This window comes from Chinchilla lanigera, unplaced genomic scaffold (genome assembly GCF_000276665.1).
Source record: "Chinchilla lanigera isolate Chin_1 unplaced genomic scaffold, ChiLan1.0 scaffold00049, whole genome shotgun sequence".
NCBI lineage: Eukaryota > Metazoa > Chordata > Mammalia > Rodentia > Chinchillidae > Chinchilla > Chinchilla lanigera.
This window is the reverse complement of record NW_004955450.1, coordinates 8,223,576-8,242,602: the sequence shown is the minus strand read 5'-3', so window position 1 is coordinate 8,242,602 and position 19,027 is coordinate 8,223,576. Positions and strand designations below refer to the sequence as shown.

At 49.1% G+C, this 19,027-nt stretch overlaps 1 protein-coding gene across 7 annotated transcripts in view; it reads left to right on the top strand.

The window, feature by feature from the left end:
- Positions 1 to 19,027, top strand: part of Map2k5 (mitogen-activated protein kinase kinase 5) — a 250,682-nt gene that overhangs the window by 215,656 nt on the left and 15,999 nt on the right. For 4 of the 7 annotated variants that reach the window (XM_005393687.2, XM_005393686.2, XM_005393684.2 and 1 more), the window contains one exon: positions 220 to 265. The exons of the other annotated variants lie outside the window; for them this stretch is intronic. In XM_005393687.2, the coding sequence (XP_005393744.1) occupies positions 220 to 265 (46 nt within the window). The remainder of the gene's footprint in view (positions 1 to 219; positions 266 to 19,027) is intronic. 7 annotated transcript variants of the gene reach the window in all.

Here is a 19,027-nt window from a genome sequence, read left to right as displayed (position 1 = left end):
TAAAAAAAACCCAACTGTGTTTCTGATTCAGGTCCCCAGAACTCTGACTGCAGGCCAAAATAAAGGGAAAGGAGGAATATAGGTTAATACTTTGCCCAAGCATTGACCATTATGGATTTTGAAAACTTCCAAATACAAGGGGAAGTAGTGGTGGAAATTAACTGCAAGAAATGTATGGATTATGTAGATAATATGAGGGTTGTTTTCCCCCCAATGCAGCATGCGAAAACAGCCAAAAGAAAGGCCAGCACCTGAGGAACTGATGGTAAGTAAATTTTCTTAGTTATATTACAATCCTCCAGTTGTATATTTGTGTATAACTTTCTGTTAAAAAGATCAGCTTGGAATTTTAACAATTCACTGGCCCTAGAAAGGTAACAACATTGACTTTGCTCAGCTAGGAAGGGTAGAAGCTTCTACCCTCTGACTATTGTTTTGGCTTTTGGAAAACTCACCACTGTTCTGAAACAGAACTTCCCTCCTTTTGCCTCACTGAGCGTCACAAACTTATCATGGGCCACTGTGTGTCCCCACGCCTGCCGCACCTTCCGGCGGTCGGAGGCCTGGCAGCAGAGAACACAGCGCCGTGTGAACCCGGTTAGCGCAGTTCAGCAGGAAATGCTGGACGTGGCGCGGAGTCCTCCTGGATTCGTGTAGAAATGCAATGAGGCTGGCTGCAGAAGATCAGGTTAATGTGAATCTGTGGTCTTTCCTCAGACAGAGGCGCGACACGTCTGCGAGTGTGGTGTGCTCGGCTCGGAGGCAGCTTACTTCGATTGCAAATGACAGTTTGTACTCGGGCAGGGAGAGGAACAGAGAGGCTCCCGAACAATTCCCAAATGGTCCTTTATTCAGTGCAGATTGTCGATTTGACAATGTGCAAGCTGTTAGGATGAGGTTAGGATGGAGCGCTAGTAATAACTGTAGTCTACTCTTTCCAGTGTTTCGTATACCGTTCCCTGCCCTTACATGACTGCAGCACAACTTCTCTGCTGATTATCTTTCACCTCTGTAACAATCTGCGTTTTACAAACGCCCGTTCAGAGGTTTTCATTCTTTATATTCACCTAATAGATACTCTGAAATGCCCCAACTTCCGTATAACGCAGATTTCATCCCCACATAGAGAGTACTTTTACCATGTGGAGAACTCTCCAAGTAAATACTTTTCTCCTTTGTATTAACCCTAAAGCAATTTTCGTGGTAGTTTCAAGTTAAAGTTCACCACTAAAGTCTCTGCAGGTTATAACTGCAGCTGTCACATCTGGAATAAACGGGTATGGGTTTGATTTTTTTTTTTTTTTTTTTTTATCTCTTTGATGGTTGGGAAATTCTTGCAGTTAGTCACATTTGAGAAAACTTGGAACAGGTCCTAGTGATGGAGACCCGTTTACCTTGTGCATTATTATGCTATGGCTGGATAGCTCAGCTATTAAAACAAAGGAAGAAGGTTTCATAAAACGGGTATCTGTTTGTAAATGCATGTCTCGGTGCTCCTATGAATTGGCCACTTATAAATAAAACATCTGCACATTGTGCGCACACCCAGAAATGTGTGCGGATGTATGTGTGGCTAAGGGACACCTCTCCGGGGTGGCAGGTCATAAAGATAAGGCTAAAGGGTGAGCGTTTCACTACCTTGGAAGCAAGTGGATGTGGTGTATGTGTGTGTGCTGACGTATGTGAATGTGTAAGAGAGAAAGAGAAAGGACTTGTCTTCAGATACATACCTTTGTACTCTGGTGTGTGCTGTCCCACATTTTTAATTAATAAATATCAACAAATGAATAAAATACAATGAAAACCATAGTCACACAAAGCACCGTCCTACACCTAAGTGAACGTTATTTTTAGTACTACTCTCTGTTTGGTTTTAAATGACTTTCTTCCCAGAGGTAGAGCAGTAGAGAGGCACCCTCCGCTGGATGGGGCTCTGGGAGGAGGCAAGAACCATGGGGCCAAGGGCTGCTATGGTCAAGGTGACTGGTCCCTACCTGCTTTCTGCCAGAAGATTGGTCCCAGTAAGGGATGGGAAAGAAAGTGAGGTACCCGTGCCTTGGGCCAGAGTCACAGTACAGGGACCCAGGCTTCAGGAGCCAGACCCTTTATTCCTTGCAGCATATTAATGGCTTTAATTTTTCCCTTTCCCTCTCCGCCTACAGCCTGTTTGATGGTGCTCCCATCTGGAAGCAGGGAGCCTCCTCTGGAATGCATGAACCGGAGAGCCCGTTTGTCACTGTGGGTGGGGGCCTCCGCCTTTCGCAAAAAAGAGCAGTTTATCTCCCAAGCACGGTACCTCCAGCCAGCAGGGTACCAACGTGGGCTGCACAGCTTGGGCCGCATCAGCTGTGAGGCCTGCAGGATTGTCAAGGTTTCCCTGTGGGGTTGCATTTTCCAAATCAGAGAAAGAAAACCAGAGATGGAACCAGGGGGAAATACTGAGAGTCAGAGATTGGCCATTTGGAAACTCGTAAGCGGACGCCGGGTGTGGCCCTGACCGACCTCCATGCATCCCAGCCTAAGGAAGTGAAGTGCAGGAGGGTGGAGCTGGCCATCCTGACTCCTGGGCCAGGCACACACCTGGCACTCAGGCTGTCTTGGGCTTTACGTTTGCTGGGGTCACTGCGTGTACCAGGACACCTAAAGTCAAGTCTTAAAATCATGGTCCATGCCAGTCTTAAAGATGAGCCAGGTTAAACTCCGGAGACCGTGAAAATCCCAGTGTTACAATTCATTTTGTTGTTTAGCTATTTAATTCTCTCCACTTAGTGTGGTGTTCTTCAGATGATTTTTTTTTATGTCCTAAGTGAAAGTTTCATAAAATCAGCCCAAGAAATTCCCTTACCACTCACATTTTGGAAAGCCCAAAGTCTGTGTCAGTGATGGTGAACCTTTTAGAGCCTTTAGTGATAAAAAGCAGCACGCTGCAGCATGCGTGCCGTAGATTCCCCACCACTGGATACGAGCTAGCGCAATTTTCTGATGTGTAACCATGAAGCAACATAAGAAATTCACTCAAAAGTTTCCTTGTTGTTACCCACACTTGCTTAAAAGATCTCAGGACCAGGTAAATGATTGAATTTACACCATACTTATAGTCCTGAATGGTGCAAAACCCTCTACTAGACCCAGCAAAAGCTACAGAATAAACCCCCTGCATGTATAGTCCTGCAGGGCATGTGGCAGATCCATCAATAGCTAGGGTGAAGTAGTAGTTAGAAAGGGAATGCAGGGTTCCGTGAGGACCCCTTTGAAGAACTAGGGGAAAGCTGTGTAGAGGATGTAACTTTTGAAAAGGGTCTTTGGAGGCTGGGTTGAACTTTACTCAGTTTTTTGGGGTTTTGTGGGGTTTTTTTTTTGGTACCAGGAATTGAACTCATGACCTTGTGCTTGCCAGGCAGGCGCTGTGCCACTGAACTATATAGCTGGTTGGGTTGATTTTTAAAAGAGATTTTTTATTTTTGTTTTCTGGTGCCGGGAATCGAACCCACCACCTCACGCTTGCCAGGCAGGCGCTGTGCTGCTGAGCTAAATCCCCAGCCCTTAGGAGAGTTTTTGAGTGACCTTTCCAGACAAAGCAGACAGGACAGGCAAAGTCTGGGGTGTGTGGGCCCCCAACCTATTCCGAGCAACAGGAAGCTCGTGCTGCCTGCTGAAACAAACCCATTTGAGGTTCACATAGTGGAATGCGGAGCCCACGGAGGTGGAGTTCAAATAGGCAGCGTGTTCACCGCCAGCTGGGCCGTCTCTTAAGAAATTCCACTCTGGTAGAGGGAACTCTAGTGTCCGTGTCTGAGAATTTTGACTTTACGTGGAAGCACCGCAGTACACCATCCAACACCCCTGTGGGCCTTTTTCCTTGAGTGAATTCTCTTGAAATTCACTTCCTACTCACGCATAGGGAAGCTCCTGGGCCTGAGGAAGGTGTGGCCTTTCGTCAGCTCTAGCAGAGCCTGTTGCATAAACTGGGAGTCAGCATTAAACCCCAAGTGTAGAACCAGCCGCACAGGCAGCCATGAACAAGAGAGGTGGCAGCCAGCCCCGTGCAGCTCCTTTCTGCCCCTGTGATAATGACTGCAACCTTTAAAAACCCACTTTGAAAGCACACCCATGTAAGTCGTGGGAAAGACCTGTGAGAGAGCCGCCCCAGCTCTGCGGCCTGGCCCCACCACATGGAGAAGGAAGTTGCAGGCGGTAGAGACTGCGGGGGCAGCAGGTAGAATGCTCAGCGGGCCCCAGGCGGCCACAGGGACGTCTTGGCTTCTTCTGTGGGGAAAAGGCAGCTCCCGCCAGCAAAAGAAGGATTGGTGGGACTGTAGCAAGAGGAAAATAATGCAGAGGTGGTCAGTTTTCCCACACGGTCAATAAGCAGATTGAGGGGACCAGGCAAATCAAAGCCAGACCCTTCAATTCAGAAACAAAGAGACAGCCTAAGACGTGAGCGTTGAAGTATGGGGGTCCTCGTCTGATGTTGCTATTCAGATTACATGTTAAACACTCGTAAAGAGGTAAGGTGGGAAACATTGCTGCATAGGCCGTGCACTTCTCTGAGCCGTAGGAATTCCTTCTGAGGAACTGCTCTTCCTGTAGGGTCTTTGGTAGCTTGGAGAACGGCAGGGGCTGTGGCTTAGCAGGAACAGGCTCTCCTGAGGCCCTTCCTGCGTCACCCCGAGCAGCAACCCTGTCCTTCCCACTTCAGCATCCTCCTCTGAAGGGACACGTCGGATCCACAGGCCGTGACCAAGGGCCTGTGACTTGAGGAAGTCCTTAGAGCCCCTGGAATCACTTGTAAAATTGTGTGTGCGGATGGGGATTTGTTTTTTTTTCCTGGAGAGAGGAATTCATGGTTGTGACCAGTTTTTCAAAGGGGACCACGACCCTACGTGATTGTTAAGCGCTCTCGTCACCTTCCCATCCCATGGCCAGGATCAGACAGCAGCTCACAGGGGAAGGGGGATCCGTTCTCTCGGAGGCCGCCTGCTGGAGAGGGGGAGGGGAGAGGAGGGCCCTCCCTGGGGGACGCTGGGGCTGCCACCAGCTGTCAGGCAGCCCTCTCACCTCCCAGCCTGTCCAGCGGGGAAGGCGAGGGCCCCCACGCAGTCACAGTTGGGGCTCAGAGTGCCGTAGATTCTTCTATGCATTTAGAATACTTCCAGGAGCTCCCTACATCTAAGCTCTATTTAATGGAACCTATGCATAGTAAGTAATCAGGTCAGAGGAGCAGCATCCCGGTTTGAGATCAATCGCCGGCTAATACTTTATCTAGGCCACTTTATTATCTCATGCTGATCTGATTCCCACTCTCCTCCTCCTTTGTAGCGTGCGCTTCGGCTGTGGGAAAAGTACGTATCCCATACATATTAAAAACATATACCCATTCTATCTGTATGTAAATGCGTGAGGCACAGCTGGATATTGCGGAGGAGTTTGATTTACTAATAGTTATTATCTGTTCTAGCTGTTCAGTGGCAAAGAGAATTTCAGAGAAACAAGCTGGCGCGGAAATCGTCTTTATACTATTACTATACTGCTTCGGTAATTGTTTAAAAACATGAGTTTTCTCCTTAGGTTCTAATAATGCCTGTTATTCTGTGCATTTCCTCATGCATTCCAGAGCAGGGCCTCTTGGTTTAGCATTTCCTCGGGTTTGGTTTTCCATTCAGGCTCCCAAGAAGAAACCCGGGTGCGCCTTGAGATTGAAATGTAACATTTTGCTTAGCAAGCAGGTAAATAGTGGGACTGGAAATACAAGAAGCAGGTGTGGCTCTTGGGGGAAGGCTGCCAGTTATAATCAAAATAGTGCTTTTGGATTTGTCCCTTCGTCACATCCCAGCAGCTGTAAACTGGAAGGCATGTCCTTCCTCAGTGAAGGCTTGTGTACAAGAGGTGGTAATGTTTGGGGGCTAATAAACACCAAACTGCTCTCGAAGAATCTGTTTAAACATTTGATTGCTCGCAAAGAGGTGTTAACTTGCTTAGCTCCTCTAAATTAAGTTGTCACTGGTAGTTTTTCTGCTTTCCCAAACTTGGTTGTAATTACAGTCTCGGAGACTTTGGTTGGTTGTTCTCTCCATTGATCAAGGTACATGATAAATTGGGCACCTGCGTGGTCCCTTCAAAATCCACCCTGTTACGGGGCTGGGGATTTAGCTCAGCGGCAAAAGCGCCTGCCTGGCAAGCGCAAGGTCGTGAGTTCGGTTCCCGGTACCAGAGGAAAAAAAAAAAAAAAAATCCACCCTGTTACGTTTGTGTCTGTCCAGCAAAGTCCACCATGACCATGGGGTTCACAGCCAATGGCTCGTTTGCCCTTAGTAGACCTAGACCCTCGGCTCGTTGGGAAGCAGAGCACTGGACAGTGGAGAAGATGTCCTTGCTTCCACCTATTGCAGTGGAGGGCATGTCTGTTACGTAGGAGCAGGTCAAAGGGAAGGGGAGGAGGCCAAGGATTTATGGGGGCAGGTGATCAGGAGCCAGCAGCAGGTCCTGGGGAGGTCGTGGCGGAAGGAGAGATGGGGAAGGGGGTTACTCTTTGTGGAGCAGAGCTCAGAGAAAGCGTAGCGCCACCACCGCAAGCTGCTAACTGGCTCAAAGGCAAGCTTCCCGGACCTGTGTGTGTGTGCGGAGCTGAGGAGAGCCTCCGTTCCGCAAGCCCTGGGATAGGCCCCGGGACCACTGTGCTTACAAAGCTCAAAGTTCTTTCTTTTTTAATTTTTTTATTTTAAATATAATCTTAAAAAACAATAAAAATGATACAGAATTTGAGAACAAGATGATAGGAAATTAACGATGATTATTATATGCATATTGTTATCTTCAAAGCAGTTGCTCAGATTACCAGATATAGGCATGCAAGATGGATCAGACAATGTAAGCACTAACTGTTCCTTTCAGTGAACTAATGGAAATCAGTAGTGTAATTATCTTAGATGTATAGATATACAGATATATAGATATTCCTTCTTTTCTCCTTTCCCCCAGCCCAGTTGTTCTTTCCTTTTGAGCACTTTCTTTCCCTTTCACATCTATTCTACCTTTTGGATCTTGTTTACTCTTTCCATTTCTTACATTACGGAGACAATGCAATGTTTACATGTGCAAGTCTGATTTATTTCACTGATGAGTATGGTCTCTAGTTGCATCCATTTACCTATAAAAGCCTCGAGTTTATCTTTCTTTATAGCTGAGTAATACTCCGTTGTATAAAAATACCGCATCTTTCTATCTGTTCCTCAGCCGGTGGGCATCTGGGTTGCTTCCAAGATTTACAAAGCTCTCAGCGTTTGCAGACACCAGTGGTGCTTAAGAAGCACTGGTGTACTTGGTTGTCATTCACTACGCAGAGCTCTCTCCTGCGTCACGCGCAGCCGTCTCAGAGTGAACATTGGAAGCCACGCTTGTGTGTGTCTGGCCACCCGATCTTTCAGACATCATTTTTATCTGAAAGTACAGGCAGAGCAGCTCCTCAGACAGAGCACCTCGAATTTCCAGAGTTCCTAGCCAGGGCTCTTTCAAGCACAAAAGCCATCGCAGGCTCCACAGAGGGTCCACTTGACAGCTACTCAATGACGTTTTTCCCCCTCAAGTTCCAAGAGCCACTAAAATCATCTGTTTGTGTCTGCTTACAAACAAGGATCCACTAGTAGTAAAGAAGTTGATTTTAGCTCTTTAATTGCACGTAATTACGACAGCAGAATCACTGTCTGGATGCTCGAGATCACACTGAATCAGACAGCTTTAATTTGAGTGTTTGATGACATGTTAGCACTTCAGCAAGAACAGAGAGAGTGTAACCCCTGAAAGCACGCTTTGCTTTTGTTTTTGCTTAGATGTGACTGCTTAATCTTTCCATGAGACATTAGCAGATAAAGACACAGGTGTGTGTGTGTGTGTGTGTGTGTGTGTGGGCGCGCGCGCATATATATGGTAAGCGAGATCCGGGTAGTTTTCCTTGATCATCATGATCTGACAGCCGGAATTCTCCAGTGAAGGGTAACTTTCCTCCATCAGTCGAGTTGAATCTCAGTATGGCGATGATTTGCCCCTTCCCAGTTTGTGGTAGTTTGAACTCCTCCCGCCCGCAGTGCCCCTTCCTGTTTGATCGGGCTGTTGGCTTCCCAGCACCCCATTTCAAGGCACAGCCTTCCCTGATGGCGAGAAGAGTGTGGTTTTCTTGGATGCAGTGAAGCGCATCGGCCAGGCTGCTCTTCGTTGTACCGCCAGGTGCGCTGGGGGCCACAGTGGGTCTTCCGAGTTCCTTCGCTTTAGTTCCCTGACAGACACTGCCCAGCTCTCTGCTGTTCCTGCTTTCTCAGTGGTGTCGCATCCTCTCTCCTCCCCTTGAAGGTCCTGCAGCTCTTCCCCTTGGAAGGGCTCGCTGCCTTCTCTGAGCTCTCCTGAGTTAGGATGTCTCAAGTCTACAGACTCAGCTCCTGTCCAGAGTTGGGCCGTGTGACTCAGCAGTTCTTAACCCTGGCTGCTCACCACAGTCACGTAGGGGGTTTAAAAGGTAGGAAGGAAATGCTGGCATCCCAGCCTATTCTAAGGATCTCTGGCATTTGGGTCAGAGAGCAGGCACTTTTTTTTTTATTTTTTGAAGCTCTCTTGGTGATCATAAGGAGCAGCTGGAGGTGAAACTCACTGGTGTACTTAAACTCACTTTTTTTTCCAACCAGAGTGTAAGTTCCTTGAGGGGGGATCATGGCCCCATAATTCAGGGCCTAGCTTGGTCTGTTTTGCTGTCATTCGGGCAAAACCCTACTGATCACTGCATGTGCTGTTCTCTCGGACCCAACTCAATAAAAAAAAAACAAAACTGTACCAGACATTGAGCAGTTGATGACAGTACATGTCCTTTGTTCACTAGCAATTCGTCTAGTAATGCTGAAGAAATTCAAGAACCAGCAGTCTCTGGATACTTTGATATTCAGTATAAATTAGGGTGACCATACTAAGGTGTATGTTTGACTTTCTGCTTACCACCTGGTAAGATCAGATTTCTAGGATGCTATGATGTTTGCAGGATAATATTGAAAACATTCAACAAGGAGTATAGCATGGGCATCACCAAATCAGAATAGGCACCGGGTCTCCGTCCCACCCTGGGTGTGTCAAACAGCCAGGCGGTGCTAAGCAGGAATTGATCAGCAGCAGTGATCTTTGGCGGGAAATCTGTCCACTTGAGAATTCCCCTCCAATCCTTAAGCCCAAATTGAGAAGTGGTCAGAGAGCCGAGACCTACAGGGGTCCACCTGGCCGGCTCCGTCTTCACCGGGTTACATTGGTGGCAGAGGACCCCACAGCCTTCAGCGTACCCTGTGTATGCCACCCACTCCTCAAAACGCTTTGGAATCGTGGATTCGACTGAAAAAGAACAGACATGCAGCCACTGAGGGGGAGACATAAAAGGATCTTAAAGCTGGTCCCTGGGAATTGGACGTTGCTGTTGAAGGTAGCAAAGTTATTTTCCTGTGAGTACACACCAATAAATAGATGCAGTTCTTATCAATTATTAATGAGTCCAACCAGGAATTTCAAGGGCTGTGAAAAAATATTAGCAGCCTCCTATTTACAGTTGTAACCAGCTGGATTTGTTTAATGGGTTGTTTGCTTTTTAATTTGTAGCAGTGTTGAGAGAGACCCCTTTGGGGATCACCAGTTTTGTGGCTTCACGTACACAGTTATTTGGGGGGCCAAATCCGCCTGCAGACAGTCTGAGGTTCACATGGCTATTTAGAGACTGCAGAAAGGCAGTGGAGACATTTGGGCCTTCCGTCCTCTATTTAATTTTCAGGATTAGAATTAAACATTAGGCCTTGGTCTACCGAGAGACATTTGCCGGAGCGTGGACTAGTTTCTTTCCAGTATCCTGGTTTACCGTTCCTCTGGTCTCTTAATATAAATGGTCACTGATTCTGAAGTAGGAGAATAGGTACCCTTCGTTTATTCCCGCAAAGATTCCCTTGACAGAAATAAAAATGGAATTTTCAGATGTAACCCGATTAACTCTTAATTGTATACCAATAGCCTGTGAGCGTCTCGGCTCCCTCGGAAGGCTTCTGCCTGGCCCGTATCTTTTTAAAGTTGGGGGGGATTCAATTAATAGCAGACTTTCTAATTGTGGGATCAGTGTGGAGTTGACAAAAATCTGTATAAATAGGGTACATTTTTCCACTGAAGAGGGCCGTGCTGCAACATTTTTAATTGGATTTTCATGGTGATTGACAGCATTTGATTATGACAGTAACTTTATTTGGCTGGACTGCTTTAGCCTCTTGTTCAGATTTTTCCATCAAAGCTCTTTTTTTCTCCGCCGAATCCCCAGTGGAGCAGCAGTCATTGTGGAAGAGCCTTTTAGCACCTTTGTTGTGGCCGTCCCTGGTGATGATTGAGCCCAGCTGGTAGTAGATAAGAAAATGCTCCTTTCACAAAGAGGCAGTGTCTCCTGCCTCTGTGGTTTCAATAATTTTAAGAGCCCCCTAAACCTGTGGAGGATTAGGAGTAGCTTTAGATGTGAAATGAGTGTTAAGTATTAGTAATCGGGAGATTAGGGCCCCAGGGACAGCGAGAGATAAACAACTGCAATTAAGGCAAATCTGCCGATGTAAACAAAATTTAGCAGAAACAGCTGCCCTAACCATTTTGGGGGATTGATTTGAGGGCACCAAGGAATCGATTTTTGTCTTGTTTACACTTTCAAACCCCCGTGATATACTGGAAGGCTGAATATTTCATACGGCCTGATCTTAGTTAATTTTTTTCCCAGCGCCTCACAGTAGGCGCCTGTCTCCTCGCAGTGACCAGGCCTGAGTTTATGCAGCATTCACAGGGAGCAGCTAATTGTCTATGAAGGGCCCCCATGTTTAAATGGGCTTGACAGGAATTTAAATTTTGTTTCAATCAACCCCTGTGCTCACAGCCTGCTCCAGTTTCTAATTTTTAAATTAAACATGATTTTTTTTTTTTTTTTAAGCCACAGCTTTGCCTCTGGAATGTGCTCACTCCAACTCTCGGGAAGGCAGGGCTGCAACGCTGGTTTGTGCGGAGCCTGCGGTGCCGGCCCGGGCTACGGAGTTTTCTCCGGAGTGTGCTGTGCACCCCCGGTGGGGAGGTCGGCAGAGCCAGGTCCAGGCGCGTCCTGCCCGCCTTGGGCCCGGCCCGCCCCAGCCCTCGGGCGCACCCGGAAAGCCACTCCAAGGAAGGTGTCAGCGTGGCTTCCTTTTTTTGTTTTGTTGTTTGTTTGGGTTGTTTGGTACCGGGACTCGAACTCAGAACCTTGCGCTTGCCCGAGCGCTTATGCCGCTGAGCTACCTCCCCGGCAGCGTGGCTTCCTGACTGGCTGTCGTGACCAGCGCATCCAGTGTGCTTGCACAGTGGCCCCCGCTCCTGACCCCGCTCTGCCACCTCTCAGCAAAGAGGACCCATACGCAGAAAAGGGCGTCATCGCCAGAGGCCATCCCTCACCTGCTCCGCCGGCCCCTCGGCCCTCTCACACCCGTCCTGCAGTCCCCAGAGCCCTGAGGCCTCGCCGCCTCTGCCCACAGCGTCCTCCCTGCCTCCCTCCCTGATGAACTCCTACTCTGAGACCCACCTGGCACCGCCTCTGGGGCCTCCCCAGGCCTCCATGGGCCTGGTGCCGTCCCGCGCCTCTCACGCTGGGACCTTCGTTCCCGCGTTTCCTACCGCGCATAGCAGTGACTTGCTGACGCAACTGGTGATACCATAGATGGGCCCCGCGTTCCTGAGGGCAGGTCGCCTCGTGCATTTGGCTTCCTCCGCATCTAGCCCACTGTAGGCCCGTAGAAAGCTTGGTGAACGGTTACTGAATGGAAGGGATTTGAATGTAATGGGTCAGATGAGCTCTGGGGAAGGAAAGATTCTTCCAGCTGGGGCCTCAGGGAGGGCCTTGAGAAAGGGGTCACAGGGGAGCTGGGCCTGAGTATTGGTGCCTCTCACTTTCTACAGAAAAATAAACATAGCTCGGGTCGTAAGGAAAAGCACCAGACCTTCTAATACTCACACAGAGGAAAGTTCAGAATACGTTTCTTCTCAGTACTAAGTGGAAAGCCATTGGCGTAACCGTTGTACAGTTTGTGGCTGCAGATGTATTCAGAAAGGATTCTGTTCTATAACCTTAAAAAGATTTATTTACACACTCAGCTACTCAGATGACAGGCAGGAGGACCAGTTAGCCCAGAGTTTGAGACCAGCCTGGGGTACATAGCAAGACCCCTTAAAAAAGGATACAGACGTTATTCTAAGTGCGTAGCATTTTTAAACAAATGTTAGTTCTTTCATGTAAATTATCTTAATTTTATGTTGATATAAGCACTGTCATGATTGTTTTTACTGCAGTTTCAGAATTTCAATGACATCAAACTATTTCAGAAATATAAAAAATCAGCAGGGCGTTTGGTGGTGCATGCCTGTAATCCCAGCACTTGGGAGGCTGAGGCAGGAGGATCGTTGCAAGTTCGAGACCAGCCTGGGCTACAAAGTGAGCTCAAGGCCAGCCTGAACTGCATAGCGAGACCCTGTCTCAAAAAGAGAGTAAATAAATAAACAAACAGACAAACAAACTACCCCACAAGGACACATAGGATGTCTGCAGAGTGGACTGAGGAAGCCAGTGGCCTGGGACGCCTCTGAGCTCGCTCAGTGCTCGTGGCCACCTTCCACGGGGCCGCCATCAGGCAGAGCGTAGAGGCCACACACGCTCCCTGCCAGCCCCGCAGAGGGGCAGCCTGGCTGAGTCCCGAATGTCATATAACACGAGACACGCTGGGAGGAGGGGGTAGGTCCCAGCAGCTTACGCCTGCTGTTAGTTACCTGAGGGGAGACTGGGGAACGTCCTGTGTCTCGGTTTTGGCAACCCGTGGCACAAACACAGACGGCAGGACGGGGTGCCCGTTGTTCCTTGGGTTTGGGCCCCGCCGGAGGCTTGGCCCACCGCACGTGGCGTGCGAGGCACAGTGCTCCGCGCCACTCCACACGCTCACACTGTTGCCGGGACACGGCGGGTCAGGAGCTGGCGCCGGGCAGCGTCCCGCCATCCAGCAGCATCTTTTTTTTTTAATTCTTTTTTTTTTTTGGTTTTTCTCCGGTACCGGGAACCGAACTCACGACCTTGCGCTTGCCAGGCAGGCGCTTTTGCCGCTGAGCTAAGTCCCCAGCCCCTCCAGCGGCGTCTTGCAGCAGAACTCAGCGCGGGAAGCTGCGTGCGGCTTCACCGTGCTTTATCTCAGTGCGCGCCAGGAGCCTGAGTTCCCGGACCAGCTGCTTGTGTTGGGGCTGGGGACCACAGAGGACCGCCAGCCCCTGAGCCCCGTCCTCCAGGAGCTGCCGGGGCGGTGAGGAAGGGGGCTTTTAAGCAACCATGGCGTCCCCTCGCGACTGCCCAGTGCAGGGCACCAGTAGCCGTTGAGCCACTTTGTCCAGGAAATGATCAAAGCATGGTGTCATGGAAGCTACAGCGTGGCCAGCACCGTAGGAGACACTGGACGAGGCAGTGCGGTCACGTGGAACGGCAGCCCAGCAGGCATGGGGCCCCTCAGGACGCACTGGGGAGGCCAGGAGGGAGCCACAGGGCGAGGCCAGAGCAGCAGGAGGCTGGCAAGGCGCCGTGGCCCCGCTGGTCACCTCGCTGTGGTGGCAGAGGTGGAATGGCGGCAGGGCTGTGACCTGCGGCTGACGGGTCACACTCGGGCCTCAGTGTGAAGTCTGGGCTTCAAGGTCACTCTGCCCTGGGAAGGTGGCACGAAGCAGTATGGTGGGTCCGGGAGAGACGAACCCGAGTTCTGGATGGGGGTTGCCGAGGACAGGCTGTGTGCCCAGGAAGCTGGGCGAGCAGACCCGGGGGTGCTGATGCCAGGCTCACAGGGGAGGGTGGTACTGTTCCTGACTTACATAAGATGGACTTTGTGCAAGTATCTAAACTATAAAGTGCGGAAGAGCTGGGCGTGGTGGCGCACGCCTGTAAACCCAGCACTCCAGAGGCTGAGGCAGGCAGATCGCCATGAGTTCAAGGCCAACCTGGTCTACACAGCAAGGCCCTGTCTCAGAATATAAAAAAAAAAGAAAGTGCTACACATGTGGGGGACTCCCTCACTCAGCGTCTTTGGGTCAGGATTCTGTCATCTCTTTCCTGGGTGCTTCCAGCTAGTAGCATCGTGGAGACAGAGGTGATAGTGGAGCTTCTGTATATGCTGGACCTGTGCAGTGGGTGTCCGCTGTCTCAGTGGTTACGGGCAGCTCCTGGTGGGTTTTCCCTCCCCACCCCTAGGAAGCCTTGCCGCTTGTGTCTGCCCTGCCCACTGGGACCATTTAGAGAGTCCAGAGAGAGCCGGCTCAGGGGCTGAGGGGGCAGGGCTCTAAGATGGTTACAATTGGCCTCAGTGGGGGACCTGGAAAATGGGGTCACTCGAACTCTGGTGCCTTGTGCATCTTCTCTCAGCCTCTGTTTCCTCACCTGGGAAAATGGGGTCTCACACAGTATGACCTTTAAGTGAGATAAAAGTATGTTACGTGCTTTTCACAGTGTCTGGCATACAGTAAGTGCTCAATAAATACTACTTCTTACTAGGTGCATCAGCATTCCTGTTGTGGGGTAGGCAGCCGCCAGGCGGGCATGGTGGCGCAGGCCTGTAATCCCACTAAGTAGAAAGCTAAAGCAGCGAATCACTGTGAATTTGAGGCCAGGCTGAACTCCGTAGTGAGACCCTGTCTCAAATATAAAAAAGGCAAGGGAAGGCATTCCGGGAAGGACAACAGCACAATGGAGTGCTGGGGACTAAAGGCAGAGTAGAACGCACCTGGCTGAGGAAGAAGACCTTGGAAGTGACCGGCGGCTGGTCACTGCGGGGCAGATCCCGCCTGACAGGGCCTCGCTGTCTGTTCAGAGACGCAGCGGACAGGGCTGCCCGTAGCCAGGAGCAGGCGACAACGAGGGGGCACAGGGGCTGATCTCCGACCACTCTGGGCCCGGCGCTGGCTGCGTCTGAGCCTGCAGCGGGACCACCCTCACCCACGGAGGACGGGCTCCACTCCGCGGGCCCAGAATCCGAGCTCAGAGCCTGGCTTCCCGGCCGCCTGTCGCCTGTCATCCGTCTCTCTGTCTTCCTGCGTGTCCTTCCTGTCACTGTGGGAGAGTCATTAGTATGCTAATCTACCAGCCGTCATTTTAACACTGACCTTTGCTAACCTGCCTTTGCAATTTCAGGAACTATGTTTGACTTCTCTAAAAGTAACCTTAAATTGTAGTCTTGTAAGAATTCCAGAGCTGTACCCTTCACTCCCCCTTCTAATGAGGTTATGACCAAATGCTCATTATAATTGCTTTAGACTCCTTTTAATTTTCAAGCTTATTAATCATAAGAAGAGTTATTTAAAATTGCATAAATTAATCTTAGATTAAAAGCCCATCAAAGCCTCGAAACAATTAAGAATAAGTAGGATTTCCCTGGGGCAGCAAGTTTTATTTTAATATTGTAGTCAGGTGGATATCAGAACCTTGAAGTATGGTAGTGATTAATGTATGCAAAATTTAAATGAGATTTTTTTAAATGGCAAATCTAAATCACATATTGACCTAACCGTAGGCTTTAACTGCATTGTCTGTCATATAGTTAAACTGTTTACTAATCAACATTTTAATTACCGCGCGCGTGCATGTGTGTGTGTGTGGGCGCGCGCGTGCGTGTGTGCTAGCAGACTCTTGGACAAATAAAACCCAGCATGTGAAAACGTTGCCGCAAAGCCTGTTGCCCCAAAAGAACAAGACTCTGAAGTTCGGGAGAGGCAGCGCTCTGGCCGGAGATGCTCCGAAGGCTTTTTGGCCCCAAACCAGCCGCTGGGTCTCGGTGACATCCATTCCCGCATAAATAGAGAAACCTGCCCTTTCTGTGTGAGTCCCGGGCATTGTTTACTTAAACGCTGCATAGCCTCGGGGTCCCCAGGCCCTGTGTGCATTTATGATATGAAGATCCTTCCAGAAAAACGTTTGGTTTGACCTTAGCCAAAGTCAGAGCCTCTTGTGTCGTCCTTCCTTAGTTGTTCTCTGGCCAAGCCCTGGCAGGGGGCCGTAGCTTCATCGAGTTTGGAAAGAATTCGACTTCACAGACCCCCCGTTTCACTGTCAGAAGATGGGTAAAGAGGAGATTGTTTCACCTGTGAAGCTGGAGCCCCCATATCCTGGGAAGGGACAGTCGTGACCAACTCCCTGTTTCTGCTTTGGTGAAACAAAAACAAGATGAGCGCTTAAAGCATTTAGCACAGCAGGTAGAAAATCGCAGTTCCTGGGTTTTTGGGTTGGTTTTTTTTGTACCGGGAATCGAACTCAGGACCTTGCACTTGCCAAGCAGGCGCTTGTGCCACTGAGCTATATCCCCAGCCCGGTAGCTTTTTGTTTCGTTTTGTTTTGTTTTGTTCGTTTGTTTTATTTTGTTTTGTTTTTTTAGTTCCTGGGAATGTTTCTTTCTGCCCTCGTCATTGTATATTTTCTAAAACTAGTTTATAAAATAAGTAAATAAAAATAAAATTAGTTTGTAAATTATAGCTAATATCAAATAACACAGAAGGAAATACCATAAGAAGTTAATCTTCTTCCAAACCCCTTCATGGCCCGCAGCCCCTCTCTCCTGAGATGAGCACTGTTAATAATAGCTTATATATCCTAAAATCATCTTTTTAGTCTCATTAATTCTTACAGTCATTAAATGTGCCTTTGAGATCATTCCACATTATATAAATGTCTGTCACATTCTTTTTAATGGCTGCATAGTACTCCATAATATCAGTTTGGGGTGGGGGACTGGGGGAGGGTCTCACTATGTATTCCAGGCTGGCCTTGAACTCAGAGCCATCTTCCTCCTACCTCAGCCTCCCCAGTGCTGGGCTTATAGGCATGTACCATATTTATTTAACCAAAACATCTTGACCATTTCCAGATTTTTACTAACATGAAAGTGACTATATATAAGTTTTTATATACTAGATATAAGAAAGCCAATTCTTCCTCATCTCTCTGTTTTCTGTTTGTTTGGGTTTTTTTTTTCCTTTGCTGGGGATCAAACTCAGGACCTTATGTATATAAGGCAAGAACTCTACCACTGAGTCACATCCCCAGCCCTCCCTCGCCTCTCCTAATACTAGCTTATAAGACTTTAGTCTTTGCCTGTCTGATCAGTGGTAAAATGGTATATATTTGTCATTCAGTTTGCTTATTTAGTTTTGTTTGTGATACTAGGAATTGAACCCAGGGCCTTCAGGCTGAGCTACAATCCTCCTACCTCAGCTTCCCGGAGTGCTGGAATTATAGGCATATACCACCATGCCTGGCTTGCATTTCTTTTATTAAGTGTGAGTTTTTTCACATTACCAGCCATCTGCATTTTCTTGTGTCATCTGTTTTTCTGTCAGGTGTATATGGTCTCCTTCATCTTTCTAAGCTTTGATTTCTCCAACTAGATAATGAAGAGAGCCGGGCATGGTGGTGCACACCTGTACTCTCAGCACTTGGGAGGCTGAGGCAGGATGATCCTTGTGAGTGTGAGGCCAGTCTGGACTACATAGTCAGACACTGTCTCAAAAAAAAAGAAAAGAAAGTGAGGAGACAAGAAGTGGGTCTGAGGGTGGGAGAGACAAGTGGATAGGTAGGGGAAACACAAAGCTTTCAGATTCAACCGGGCAAGGTTGCGCACACCTGTAATCCCAGCACTCAGGAGGCTGAGGCAGGAGGATCTTTTCGAGCTCAAGACCAGCCTGAGCTACCACGTGAGCTCAAGTCCAGCCTAACTGCATAGCGAGACCCTGTCTCAAAAAAATAAGAAATAAATAAACTAGCTACAAAGAAAAAAAAATTCAATACATGTGTATACCAATTCCCCAAGAGGAATAAAACTACTTTGCATCACAAACACATAGTAATTTTTTAAAGAAAACTTCAAAAAAGAGAAAGAAAATGAGAAGGTGGTCACACAACTCCCAGCGTCCTTCCCACCTCCGCGTCCGCGGTCAGGCAGCTTTCATGCCACCAGAGGTACCGTGGGCACACGACCTCGCAGGGTCATGGGGCCAGGAGTAGTCGCGGTAAACGACCAGCCGGTCGCTGCCCTCACCCTTTGTTCGGTGTGGACCTCGCTTCCTTTTTTTTTTTTTTTTTAAAGCAGGCTGGGAAATTGCAAGGCAGAGCTGGGATTGAACTTCCTTTAAAGCTGCCTGCAGACGTCAGGAATATTTATTTTCTCTATTTGTTTTAAGCCTGGGAAGGCTATGTGGTTTGCTCCGCACTGTCCTGATGGCGCCCTGACCAGCAAGCGTGCAATGCCCCCAGCCCTAATGTGCTGTTAATGATAGGTTAATGTACAGTATAATGTTTTGGGGACTACGGGTTCATTACACTTCTGAGCGTGAGGTCTTTCCACAGAGCGCCCAAGGTCCCATTGCATTATATCATGCAATAAAAATACCCTTTTCATATCACACACTAATAAACTGTATTTGAAATGCTGTCTGAGGGCGCTGCCGCCTCGTCTGTAGGCTGTGCACGGGCGCAACAGTTGGGATCCCTTTCCTGGTTCGTGTCGTAGTTACACGGCTCTGGAGCCCAAGAGAAGCCTGCTCGGTCTTGTTTTACACGGGGCGAGTTGGCTCTTTGGGCCTGGGGCTCGGGGCAGGGGTCGCCCCCGGGGGGTGAGGGTCCTTGGGGTGAAGAGCAGCCCCCTCCCCAGCACTGCCGCCACCTGCGGGCCGCTGAGAGACAGCCCAACCACATGGAAACCCTGCGTGCCAGCTCTGAGTACTCCGTGGAAAACAGACAATCCACGTGCACACCGAGGCCCTCCGTGGTCTCCGCTGCGAAACTGCGCTGTACTGGGAGTCTGCGTGGCCTCCCGCCAGCCCTGGTCCACAGAAGGCGGAGGCTGCAGCGTCGTGGAGCACGGAACCCACAGGACTCCTGGAAGCATCAGGGGTGGGGGCCGCTCCCCGCTGACCCACGCAGGCCCCACTACACAGCCAGGCCTCATCCCAGCAG